This window comes from Panulirus ornatus, chromosome 66, assembly GCF_036320965.1.
Source record: "Panulirus ornatus isolate Po-2019 chromosome 66, ASM3632096v1, whole genome shotgun sequence".
In the NCBI taxonomy this organism is placed as follows: domain Eukaryota; kingdom Metazoa; phylum Arthropoda; class Malacostraca; order Decapoda; family Palinuridae; genus Panulirus; species Panulirus ornatus.
Window position 1 is genome coordinate 17631032 of NC_092289.1, and position 13899 is coordinate 17644930.

The following is a 13899-nucleotide window of genomic DNA, read 5'->3' on the forward strand; positions in this document are numbered from 1 at the left end:
TGCATATGGATATGTGTATGTCTGGGTGTCTATGTATGTGTATATGAGTGGATGGGCCATTCTTTGTCCGTTTCCTGTTGCTAAATCACGAGATGATCAAGTATAATAATGAAAAAAATAAATAAAGTTACCATTTCTCCAAATCATTAATCTTTATCACACTTATCTTGTATTCTTTCCCTATGGCACAGTGTGTTGATGTTCGTGGCTGCCAGATGCATGGGCATTACTCTCCTGGTTGCCAGATGCATACTCTGTTTAGCATCACTCCATCATGATGTTTGTGGAGTAACTGACAGCCATGAAGCTTCTGAGGGTGAATTAATACTGCTGGTTACATAAGATATCTATATATGACTCATGGTTGCTTCAGATTTGAAATGGGGTGAGAAACATCAACACGTATCTCATATGTAGGAAGGGCTCTGGTCTCAAGTGTTCAAAATACATGTGTAAGACTGAAAAGGTTATAGAAACTTAGAAAGTTGAGGCCTCATAAGAAAACACTCTTCCTTTACTATACAACTAGAATAGAACAACTAGGCTATCAGAAACATAAACAGGAATACAAAAAATGTATCATGTTAGGGGAAATAAGCAAAAATCTATTTTCCCAATTGCTGGGTAGTTTTAATAATAAAATAAACCATTGCAAGGTCACCTGCCTTACAAAACATGAAGAACAAAGTTCATTAACACTGAAATGCATACTCATAACTATAAATACTTACAATTTGTCTTGACACGTATATATAAGAAAATTATCGTGTTATTCTTATAAAAGTTACTATATTTCACTACAATATCCACAAGTGATGTTATTCATGTAGTGTCATAAATTCTGCAAATTTTCACTTATCCAGTGTATGCAGGGTGGAAAATATCAAGCTGATAACACTACCTGCTGAATCATTATTCTGATATTAAAGGTTCCTGAAATTTCCAGTATTTTTCCAAACTGCAGAACAATTATAAAACCTCTCTACATCATTACACAGCACATAGCTGCATGATCGTACAACATTCTTTGACTTACTTCACAAAAGTTCGTAACATAATTTCTTTTCACTGCATAATATCTTGAGCAGCGAGACACGAGATGACAGAATTGATCTAAATCTCATTAAAGGAACCCTCTTCATCAAAGTTTCTTCTATCAACCTTTGACTCCAACTTCTTCCATGTCCTTTGTTCAGAATCAAATATTTCTAGCTTGATGTGATCATAAATCAAGCTTCCAGCACCTCACAATATCTTAGACATATGTCTAAGTGAAAGTGAGACCAGCCTGGTTATAAGTGTTGAAGATCTTCTCAATAGCGTTGACATACGCAGCTGTACGGAGATCAATACCTAGGTTGTACTTGATAGCCGTTCTCATGATGGCCTGGAATTATGTAAAGCATACATTGGTTACTCTTTTCTGCATATACTAATAATTTTAATTCAAAATAACCTAATGACTTCAATTAAAGGATGAGAGCATCAATCATTTCCCTGTTACTGACTGCAGGAATGGCTTGAAGCTGCAGGAGCCATGTAAGAGGGGTACTTTTTTTTTTTTTCTAAACCAATTCAAATTAAAAGAAAAAAAAAATATTCCCACATACCTTGCCATAGCTTCACAACCTCTTAACCCATTCCTTATTTCTACACCTGCTGTTTCCAGATGAAGTAGAAAGAATTTCTCTTATCTTCGATTATTGTTTCTAAATATTAAAAGGCTTTAGTGTCTAGGGATTAAATATCTTGACTATCTAAAATCAAACTCAGAAATCAGTGATTTCATTAACTCTCAAATGAAATCTAATATTGTCATCTTATCACTCGTTTTGCTGAATGGTGCTGGATTTTAAATAAAATTAGTAGCTTGATTGGTTCTTCTTTTTGTTTAAAAATGATTATTCTATCCAGTCATCCATACATTCAATAAAAATCACTGTTTCTAATTACCAGTTTAAGTATATCATGGAAATTTTTTATCAGAGTTGGTGAAAGTACTAAATGCACAGATCCATAGCTCATGCTAAAAAAATGGAGCTATATCACACACTCCTAATGTATCAGAAGGTCCTGCACTTTACAAACATTAGCATTACTACCTAATGATTTTTGTTAACCCATCCTCGGTTTCAGCTGAACACCACAACCAAATCCAAACTCCATAACACTCTAGGACACCCTAAAAAGGTCCAGGGCTAAACTATCATCAACAATGCCACCATTATCCAAATCAAGAGTGTTGTCAGGCACATCAACCTTGCTTCCAACCCTGTCTATCTTCCTCCCGTTTCACTATGCCACAACCCTCTCCAGGGAATTCAGTCCAACAAGCTTGTGTGTGTCAATCCAGATGATAAACTAAGCTGAAAGGAGCATATCAGCACCAACATCAAATTCTCCATCCATATTCTCAACATTCTTTGTAGACTTCAGACACTTAGTTTCTCTGTGCATGAGCTCAAGACATTTCAAAAAAAATCTTTCATTCTTCCAAACTCACCCATGCCATCCCTGTTTCAAATCTAATCAACTACAAAAAAATGTGCAGAAAAGAGCATACAAATTCATTTTTTGTCCTTCTCACAACAAATACCATGAGATGCTTACATAGTTTTCCAAACTCTCTCCAACCATTATCTAGACCTCATCTGACAATTTGGAAAGAGTCTTGTCCACCACTCGCACCCGTCATCTACTAGATATTCCATCCCTAATCAACGGTTGGCCATAACAACAACATCAAGCCCACCCATGCTCATATGGACTAATACAAGAAGGGGCCCATCCCAACCACATTCTATCTATGTCTCTGATGCCCATTCCCTTCTGGAACTCCCTCAAAAGGAGGAGGTAACTGCAAAAGTCTCCAGTGCTGCTTCTTAGCCTTTAGTGGCTCACCCATAACGGGCCACTGGCAGAGGGCAACTCTTGCAAAGTGTTTTTAGAGGCTCCTACCCAATGTTCCTAACAACTACTTCTATCTAATGTTTCTGCCAAATGTTCTTACTTATTACTCCTACCTAATGCTCATATTCATTGTTCCCACCTACTTCTTCTATCTAATGCTCTTACCATTTTGCCATATGCTCATAGCAGGAAAATCTCGAATTACAAGCGAGTTAAGTGTCATGAGTGACAAGAAGAGATTGCATGTTCACGGACAGAAGGCCAGAAGTCTACCTGAGGGTGAGGCACAAGGATATGACAGCTATCTGGGTTAGAGGAGTGCAACTTGACAACCACTGATGTGCTGGCTCACTCTGCAGCTCTCGCTAACCCTCCCAATATTTGATAGGTGGTGCTGGCAATATGCCTCCCTGGACGGTGCCTGCCTACCAACTACTACCATCCTCAATAGTAATAAAGACATTGCCATCCCAATGTTTTTAAAGACTGTCTGCATAATTCCCCCTCCCCACTTTTATAGCCACTATGTATGTTGTGAGTATCATCACTAAATATATTTAGCATTTAGCTACAGTTAACTCAATATATTGCTACTTATGAATTCCAGCTATATATATATATATATATATATATATACACACACACACACGACACTGCCATCCAAATGATCGTAAAGACTGTCTGCTTAATGCCCCCTCCCAACTTTTATAGCCCCACTATGTATGTTGCAAGTATTTTTACTGTACATATTCTGCCTTCACCAGCAGTTAACTCAATGTATTTTTGCTGATGAAACCCAGCTATACATGCACATGAATAATCAAATAATGATCATCTAAAAATTAACATTCAAATAAGTACATCTGGAATCTTACCCTAGCAGAACGTTCCATGGTGTAATCCAAGCCAGAATGAACAATGTCCTTTTCAGAGGCACCCTGTATCAATAATAAAATGGGTTTTAATATTGAGAACATACTACACACCAATGAAAGTAAAGATACACCATATGATATCAATAATAATCTACTTAAGTGACTACATAAATTCTTTTATCTTTTCAAACTAAATCAAGGCAATAAGTTCTAAGCAAAAATATTTGTGAATATGTTGAACTATATCTACCTTTTATAAACAGAAAATGGGGATGGGAATAAATAAAGGCAGACAGTATGAATTATGTACATGTGTATATATGTATATGTCTGTGTGTGTATATATATGTGTACATTGAGATGTATAGGTATGTATATTTGTGTGTGTGGACGTGTATGTATATACATGTGTATGGGGGTGGGTTGGGCCATTTCTTTCGTCTGTTTCCTTGTGCTACCTCGCAAACGCGGGAGACAGTGACAAAGCAAAATAAAAATTAAAAAAAAAATAAAAAATAAACAGAAAATGACCTTCAACCATGACTGTTAAAGTCACCACCTTATCCTAAACTTAGGAATGCTATCACATTCATGTATGTGAATCAACTTTAAAGAGATTATTAGCCCATAAGAAATATCAATTCATGATACATCAAATGATGATGGCCGGAGTTTATCCATTCACTATTCCATTTCTAACAGCACAATACAAGCATTTACACAAAACAAGCATTCCTTGCTTATATATATATATATATATATATATATATATATCATTATTTTCTTTTTATCATACTCAGTCATTGTCTCCCGCGTTAGCAAGGTGGCACAAGGAAACATACGAAAGAATGGCCCAACCCACCCACATACACATGTATATACATAAATGCCCACACATGCACCTATACATTTCAACATTCACACTTGCTGCCTTCATTCATTCCCATCACCACCCTGACACACATGAAATGGCACCCCCCTCCCCTAGCGTGCGTTAGGTAGCGCTCGGAAAAGACAACAAAAGCCACATTCGTTCATACTCAGTCTCTAGCTGTCATGTGTAATGCACCGAAACCACAGCTCCCTTTCCACATCTAGGCCCCACAAAACTTTCCATGGTTTACCCCAGACGCTTCACATGCCCTGGTTCAATCCATTGACAGCATGTCAAACCCGGTAAACCACAACGCTCCAATTCACTCTATTCCTTGCACGCCTTTCACCCTCCTGTATCTTCAGGCCCTGATCACTCAAAATCTTTTTCACTCCAGCCTTCCACCTCTAATTTGGTCTCCCACTTCTCCTCGTTCCCTCCACCTCAAACACATACATCCTCTTTGCCAATCTTTCCCCACTCATTCTCTCCATGTGACCAAACCATTTTAATGCACCTTCTGCTCTCTCAACCACACTCTTTTTATTACCACACATCTCTCTTACCCTTTCATTTTTTACTCGATCAAACCACCTCACACATATTGTCCTCAAACATTTAATTTCCAACACATCCATCCTCTTCCGCACAACCCTATCTATAGCCCATGCCTCACAACCATATAACATTGTTGGAACCACTATTCCTTTAAACACATCCATTTTTGCTCTCCGAGACAATCTTTTCACCTTCCACACATTCTTCAACATTCCCAGAACCTTTGCCCCCTCCCCCACCCTGTGACTCACTTCCACTTCCATCCACTGCTAAATCCACTCCCAGATACCTAAAACACTTCACTTCCTCCAGTTTTTCTCCATTCAAACTTACTTCCCAATTCACTTGTCCCTCAACCAATTGAACCTAATAACCTTGTTCTTATTCACATTTACTCTCAGCTCTCTTCTTTCACACACTTTACCAAACTCAGTCACCAACTTCTGCAGTTTCTCACCCAAATCAACCATCAGTGCTGTATCATCAGCGAAAAACAACTGACTCACTTCCAAAGCCCTCTCATCCACAAAAGACTGCATATTTGCCCCTCTCTTCAAAACTCTTGCATTCACCTCCCTAACAACGGCATCCATAACCAAATTAAACAGCCATGGAGACATCACACACCCCTGCCACAAACCAACATTCACTGGAAACCAATCACTTTTCTCTCTTCCTACTCATACATATGCCTTACATCCTTGATTAAAACTTTTCACTGCTTCTAGCAATTTACCTCCCACACCATATACTCTTAATATTTTCCACAGAGCATCTCCATCAACTCTCATCATATGCCTTCTCCAGATCTATAAATGCTACAAACAAATCCATCTGTTTTTCGCTTCTCCAGATCTATAAATGCTACAAACAAATCCATCTGTTTTTCGAAGTATTTCTCACATAAATTCTTCAAAGCAAACACCTGACCCTCACATCCTATACCACTTCTGAAACCACACTGCTCCTCCCCAATCTGACGCTCTCTACATGCCTTTACCCTCTTAATCAATAAATATATGTATAATATATTCATTATACTTGGTTGCCGTTTCCCGCATCAGCGAGGTAGCACTAGGAAACAGACAAAGAATGGCCCATCCACTCATACACACACACATTTATACACATATTTATTATTACTTATTATACTTTGTCACTGTCTCCCGCGTTAGTGAGGTAGCGCAAGGAAACAGACAAAAGAATGGCCCAACCCAACCACATATACATGTATATACATACACATCCACACGCACACATATAGATAACTATACATTTCAACATTATTTATTTATATTTATTATACTTTGTCGCTGTCTCCCGCTTTAGCGACGTAGTGCAAGGAAACAGACGAAAGAATGGCCCAACCCACCCACATACACATGTATATACATACACGTCCACACATGCACATATACATACCTATACATCTCAATATATACATATATATACACACACAGACATATACATATATACACATGTACATAATTCATAGTCTGCCCGCATTCATTCCTGTCGCCACCCCACCACACATGAAATGACAACCCCCTCCCCCCCAAATGTGCACGAGGTAGCACTAGGAAAAGACAACAAAGGCCACATTCGTTCACGCTCAGTTACTAGCTGTCATGCATAATGCACCGAAACCACAGCTCCCTTTCCACATTCAGGCTCCACAAAACTTTCCATGGTTTACCCCAGAAGCTTCACATGCCCTGGTTCAATCCACTGACAGCACGTCGACCCCGATATATCACATCGTTCCAATTCACTCTATTCCTTGCACACCTTTCACCCTCCTGCATGTTCAGGCCCAGATCACCCAAAATCTTTTTCACTCCATCTTTCAACCTCCAATTTGGTCTCCCACTTCTCATTCCCTCCACCTCTGACACATATATCCTCTTTGTCAATCTTTCCTCACTCATTCTCTCCATGCAACCACACCATTTCAAAACACCCTCTTCTGCTCTCTCAATCACACTCTTTTTATTACCATGCATCTCTCTTACCCTTTCATTACTTACTCGATCAAAGCACCCCACACCACATAGTCCTCAAACTTCTCATTTGCAGCACATCCGCCCTCCTCCAAACAACTCTATCTATAGCCCACACCTCACAACCATATAACATTGTTGGAACCACTATTTATTCCTTCAAACATACCCATTTTTGCTTTCCAAGATAACATTCTCGACTTCCATACATTTTTCAACGCTCCCAGAACTTTCGCCCCCTCCCCCACCCTATGATTCACTTCTGCTTCAATGGTTCCATCTGCTGCCAAATCCACCCCCAGATATCTAAAACACTTCACTTCCTCCAGTCTTTCTCCATTCAATCTTACCTCCCAATTGACTTCTCCCTCAACCCTACTGTACCTAATAACCTTGTTCTTATTCACATTTAATCTCAGCTTTCTTCTTTCACACACTTTACCAAACTGGCACCAGCTTCTGCAGTTTCTCACCCAAATCAGCCACCAGCACTGTATCATCAGTGAACAACAACTGACTCACTTCCCAAGCTCTCTCATCCACAGCAGACTGCATATTTACCTCTCTTTCTAAAACTCTTGCATTCACCTCCCTAACAACCACATCCATAAACAAAGTAAACAACCATGGAGACATCACGCATCCCTGCCGCAAACCAACATTCACCGAGAACAAATCCATTTCCTCTCTTCCTACTCGTACACATGCCTTACATCCTCGATAAAAACTTTTCACTGTTTCTAACAACTTGCCTCCCACACCATATGTTCTTAATACCTTCCACAGAGCCTCTCTATCAACTCTATCATATGCCTTCTCCAGATCCATAAATGCTACATACAAATCCATTTGCTTTTCTAAGTATTTCTCACGTACTTTCTTCAAAGCAAACACCTGATCCACACATCCTCTACCACTTCTGAAAAAAACACTGCTCTTCCCCAATCTGATGCTCTGTACATGCCTTCACCCTCTCAATCAATACTCTCCCATATAATTTCCCAGGAATACTCAACAAACTTGTACCTCTGTAATTTGAGCACTCACTTTTATCCTCTTTGCCTTTGTACAATGGCACTATGCCAGCATTCCGCCAATCCTCAGGCACCTCACCATGAGTCATACATACATTAAATAACCTTACCAACCAGTCAACACTACAGTCACTCCCTTTTTTAATAAATTCCACTGCAATACCATCCAAACCTGCTCCCTTGCCGGCTTTCATCTTCCGCAAAGCTTTTACTACCTCTTCTCTGTTTACCAAATCATTCTCCCTGACCCTTTCACTTTGCACACCACCAACCAAAACACCCTATATCTACCACTCTATCATCAAACACATTCAACAAACCTTCAAAATACTCACTCCATTTTCTCACATCACCACTACTTATCATCTCCCCATTAACCCCCTTCACTGATGTTCCCATTTGTTCCCTTGTCTTATGCACTTTATTTACCTCCTTCCAAAACATCTTTTTATTCTCCCTAAAATTTAATGATACTCTCTCACCCCAACTCTCATTTGCCCTCTTTTTCACCTCTTGCACCCTTCTCTTGACCTCCTGCCTCTTTCTTTAATACATCTCCCAGTCATTTGCATTATTTCCCCGCAAAAATCGTCCAAATGCCTCTCTCTCCTCTTTCACTAACAATCTTACTTCTTCATCCCACCACTCACTACCCTTTCTAACCTGCCCAGCTCCCACACTTCTCATGCCACAAGCATCTTTTGCGCACGCCATCACTGCTTATATATATAATCCTTTTAACTCTTCTCTAAGTTTAATACTCTGTACCTTTTGCCCTGCATTCATTAAAAATTAGTGATAACTACATTAAGCAACTGCAGTGAACATGATCTGGTGCCATCTTGACCAAATCAGCTCCCTAATATCTCAACTACTTCAAGCAAGACTACCTGTATGGATTACCTGTACATGCATTAAATCCATTATCATTCAAATTTTTGGAGTGCATATATTTTGTTCCCAGCATGATCTGTTATTTGTATTCTTCAAAAAGTAAGCAATCTTAATAGAACATATATGGTCCATCTCCTATTATTCTACACAGTGCAGATGATAAAAATTGGGATTCCTGCTTTCAAAAATATCATGCGAGAGGTTGAAACATATGTGCTGCTTTACAGGAGATCAGTTATCCTTCCCTCTCATGGGTAAGATACCCTAAAGATATTGCAGAGCGGTAAGACAACACCATACTGCCATGGCTGTACAGGAAAATCGAGATAATTCAATGGATTCCTGGATATCTTCACTATAATCATTCACCCAAAACAGATATCCACATCATCTGATATGCGCTGACAAAAACAGTTATAAACATTTTTAACCTAATGTTTGATCACTGCACTTAAAGCATAAAGAACTACTATAAAAGGTCTAGAGGAAAGTAACAAGTATGGTAACAGAATTAAGATATACGTTAAACTGAGAAGAAAGATGGGTAAGGGATGGCCTGATCACAATATTTATGTCTTTAAATCAGCTTGTTTATAATACTAATGAAAAGTTCTAAAGTAGTAGAAAGATCAACTAGCCGCCAACACAAATTTATCTAAAAAATTCACAAAACATGTAAAGAAATACTTTTGTAATACAAGACTTGTGAATGAAGAAAATAAACTGTTATAAAACTAAATGCTGACAGTATTAACATATTCATAAAGTTGCAGGACCCAATCAAATGAGTAATTACATTACTGTAGCGGCATATTAGATCCCAGATAAACATTACTTCAGTTGGCAATTGCTGGCTTATGCAAGCTGATAACAAACATACCTTGATATTTCTGAGCCTTAACAAAAACAAATGATTCTAAACAAACTCTTTACTTTTATAATTAGTGAAGAGTACTCTCTTCACAGCATCATAATATAATTTCTTATATTTCTAAAACTCCAACTAACAGGAAGTGAATGCTGTATCTTAAGCCTCCAGTAATGAAATGTCTGACGGATATCATGTATCTCTTTATTCATGCTATTTCAAAATGCATGAGGCCATCTGCCTTTATCACCGTTCTTCACAAAGAACACTAATAAATGTAAGCTAAAAGCAGGATAAAGTGATATAGTGCAGTGATAAAACAAACTACCATGGTTCAAGGTCATTCTTTCTGTTAGAGAAATGATATCATTATGCATACCATGAACAAATTAAATGGCATTCATATGGAGCAGGGTGTCATCCATAAGTTTCAACAAATGTGATACTTGCAAACAAGCAAATCCCAAATACAGAGAAGCTTAGTTGCCTACTGCCCAAACTGATTCAATTCCAAGTACCTTAAACTAATAGTTACAAGACAAAATATTTAGTGCGTTAATCACTCCACCAACAAATACAAAGCATTCCAAAGCAAAGAAAAACATCAATCAGGCAGAGAGAGGGTACAATCATAGATTTCAAGGTTTTCAACAATAGCTTTGCAAGTGAGATCAAGAGTACTTATGCTGCATTTGATAAAACACATTTACTTAGCATTTTATTTCCAATCTTAAATGTAAAACCACTACTAAAACTATACATTTTTGAAAATGAAATTCTGAAGTGTTAAATGAGATGTCAATCATTTCAATGATAATTTTACATAAAACAGTCTATTCTGGATGACTATTTTTCTTTCTTTCACATTCATTCACTTGTTCCTATTTTAGTGGGGTAGTGCCATGAGTTGACAAAGAAAAAGCCTCATTCATTCACAATCATTCTCTCATTGTCATGTGATGCAACCGAAATCATCCACAACCAGGCCTAACAGACCCTTTCATGGCTTCCCCAGTCCACTGACAGCACATCGCCCCTGTATACCAAATTGCTCCATTTCACAGCATCATGTGCACACTTGTCACCATTCAGCATATTAAGGCCCTGAGCACACAAAATCTTATTCATGCTATCCTTCCATCTCTAATTGGGTCTCCCACTTCTTGTCCCTTCAACTTGTGACATACATCCTATCTGTCAACCTTTTCTTGCTCATTCTCCTCATATGTTCAAACCATATCAGCACACCCTCTTCAGTTCTTTTCATCATACTCTTCTTATTAGCCCCACCCCACTTTACTTAACATTTCTTACTCAATCAATCCTCCTCACACCACATACTGTCCTCAAACATTTCATTTCTGGCACATTCATCCTCTTCTGTACATTCTTAACTATATCTGTACAATAAAATGCACATCAAACACACTCAGTAAAAGTGAGAATATATTTAGTATCAAATCAAAAGAAAATGACTCACAAATAAAAACTCACATTTGGGGTGGTTCTAGCTCTGTAACCTTATTTGACAAAGTTGAGTCAAAAGCAGTCTGACTTATAAACAGTCCCAGGCTAACTTCCAAACTTGACCCCTTTGCCCTACGCCACAATGTTGGTTCACTTTCCCTCTTCTACAGGTAATATCTAGACCATGCAATACTCGGCAAGCTGCTGCATCACATAATTACTACGAGGCCATTGGCAACTCAATGGTAGGCCATTTTGATACCTGCTTCTTTCCCTACACATTGAAGCTCTGGAACTTTCTACCTTTTCATGTCTTTCCCAGTAAATATGACCAGGCACATTTCAAAAGACAGGTCTTTCAATTTCTCAAAAATTTGTAAATACTTTCCCTTGTCTATTCCTTTTCAGTTTCATAATTCTCTCTATATTTCAATTAAGGCCTGGCCTTGATGCAGACTTTTGTCCATGACTGGAGCCTTCAACATTAAAAAAGCAATAATACAACTTCAAATACAATGCTATATGCAAAACAATGTTTGAAAAATTTAAGTTAATGCTGAGCAAGCTTGAACCCCTCTATCATAAGTCTTGTTTGTTTCTTTTTAACTGAATCATGAGTATCAACTTACATGATATGCCTCATCCCGTTAATCATCATGGACACTAGTAGAGTCTTTCCAGTACATTCCCAATTTTTCTAAACTACCTCCTCCTCTCTCACTCACCAACAATGAACTCACTCAACTGAACTTCTACAACTTTAGTCTCCATTCAACTATGCTCAATCTTTTCAATCAAATAATTTCATTTCTTTCCTCTAGATACCAAATTCCCAACTGAAAAGGAAATCCTATCTCAACCAGTGCCATTTAACTTACTTTCCATCCAGCACATTTCTGTCACGTGTAGTCACTGCAACGAGCCTCGTTTCATATCAACATTGTCCTTGCAGGCAATTTCATATCAACATTGTCCTTGCAGGCAATTTCATATCAACATTGTCCTTGCAGGCAATCTTGCTCTTACATTTCAGTACTTATTTCACCAGCAATCTACCAAGTGCAGTGGTACTGCCTTAAGCACTCTGTGTTCAATTCACCATACCAAGTTCTTTCATCATGAATCTGCTGCATTTTTCAATTTCCATGGTTCCAAATTTTACTCTCCTAACTACATCAAGATTAATCTGATAAAAGTTTCCTGAACTTGAACAGAGTATATCAGTAGTACCCATGCTATTCTTCCTTACATGCTAATTTGTAGTATATATCAAAAGCCCTAGAAACAATGGTATAAAGTTCTGAAAACCATTGATATGAAATCACTGGCAGTAAGCACTCTCTGCACCATATATGAAAAAAATTACCCTATCATCCAATCATATCACTAGACACCAACATGGAAACATTTCAACTTTAGGTTCCTCTACGTAGCAACAACAGAAATACAATTCTCCAAAACTGAGACAAATATGGATGAGTGAAGCAGCATTTTGTACCATGAACCATAACAAGAGTGAATATCAAAATCATAAACAGAATTTTCTACAACAGAAAAAAAATTTAATATGAAGTTTTTAAAAATATCGCAAAGCCGTGGTCATCAACAGACAATAGTCAAGTGGTAGCTGGCTTTACAAACTTAAACTGACTTCATCAATTAAATAAGGAAGCTCATTTCCTTTAAAAATAAAGAACAAAGACGAATCTGAAACCAAACTGAAAACCAAAAGCCAATTCAATTGATGATAATAAAAACATATATGTGCATCAAAATACAAGATAAGTGAGGTGATGACAGTTCAAACATGTCAATGGTAGACTGTGTAGTGCCCAGCACTACCTCAGCTGTAAGCTTTCAATGCAAGTTTTTATTTCTCCAAGGGTAAATTGAGCTTATTTCACCTGTTCCTTCTTTCATATCATGAGAATTAATGTTTATCATTTTACTTGAAAAACATTTATTTCTAATAAGCACCTAAAAAATTTATGTAGCTGCTTTACTTAAACTAGAGGTGATTTACAAAAAGTTCATCACAATATGGAGGAAAAATGGTTTTAAAGTTGGTTCACATTATAAAATGAAAGAAATATACAAAACCGTACAAAGTAAGTGTGAGTAAAAGCAAGATTATTATTAGTTCAGATGTGAATTTGAATAGACAAAACTTGGGGGAAGAGAAGTGTTTTAGATAACTGGGAGTGGACATGACAGTGAATGGAGCCATGGAAGTGGAAGCGAGACATAGGGTGGGTGAGGGGGGGTGATTGTTCTGGGAATGCCGAGAATATGTGAAAAGAAAGAATGTTATGTAAGAGGGTAATAAAGGGTATGCTTGAAGGTACAGTAGTCCTAACAATATTATAAGGCTGTGAGGCATAGGCTATAGATAACACTGTGAGGAGGAAGGTGGATGTGT

The 13899-nt window shown here is 37.9% G+C and overlaps 1 protein-coding gene across 9 annotated transcripts in view; it reads right to left on the reverse strand.

The window, feature by feature from the left end:
• Positions 1-606: 606 nt before the first annotated feature.
• Positions 607-13899, reverse strand: part of Gdh (glutamate dehydrogenase, mitochondrial) — an 88517-nt gene continuing 75224 nt past the window's right edge. For all 9 annotated transcript variants that reach the window (XM_071658415.1, XM_071658420.1, XM_071658414.1 and 6 more), the window contains exons 11-12: positions 3786-3848; positions 607-1387 (exon numbers count right to left, since the gene is read on the reverse strand). In XM_071658415.1, the coding sequence (XP_071514516.1) occupies positions 1268-1387; positions 3786-3848 (183 nt within the window). In that variant the 3' untranslated portion in view covers positions 607-1267. The remainder of the gene's footprint in view (positions 1388-3785; positions 3849-13899) is intronic.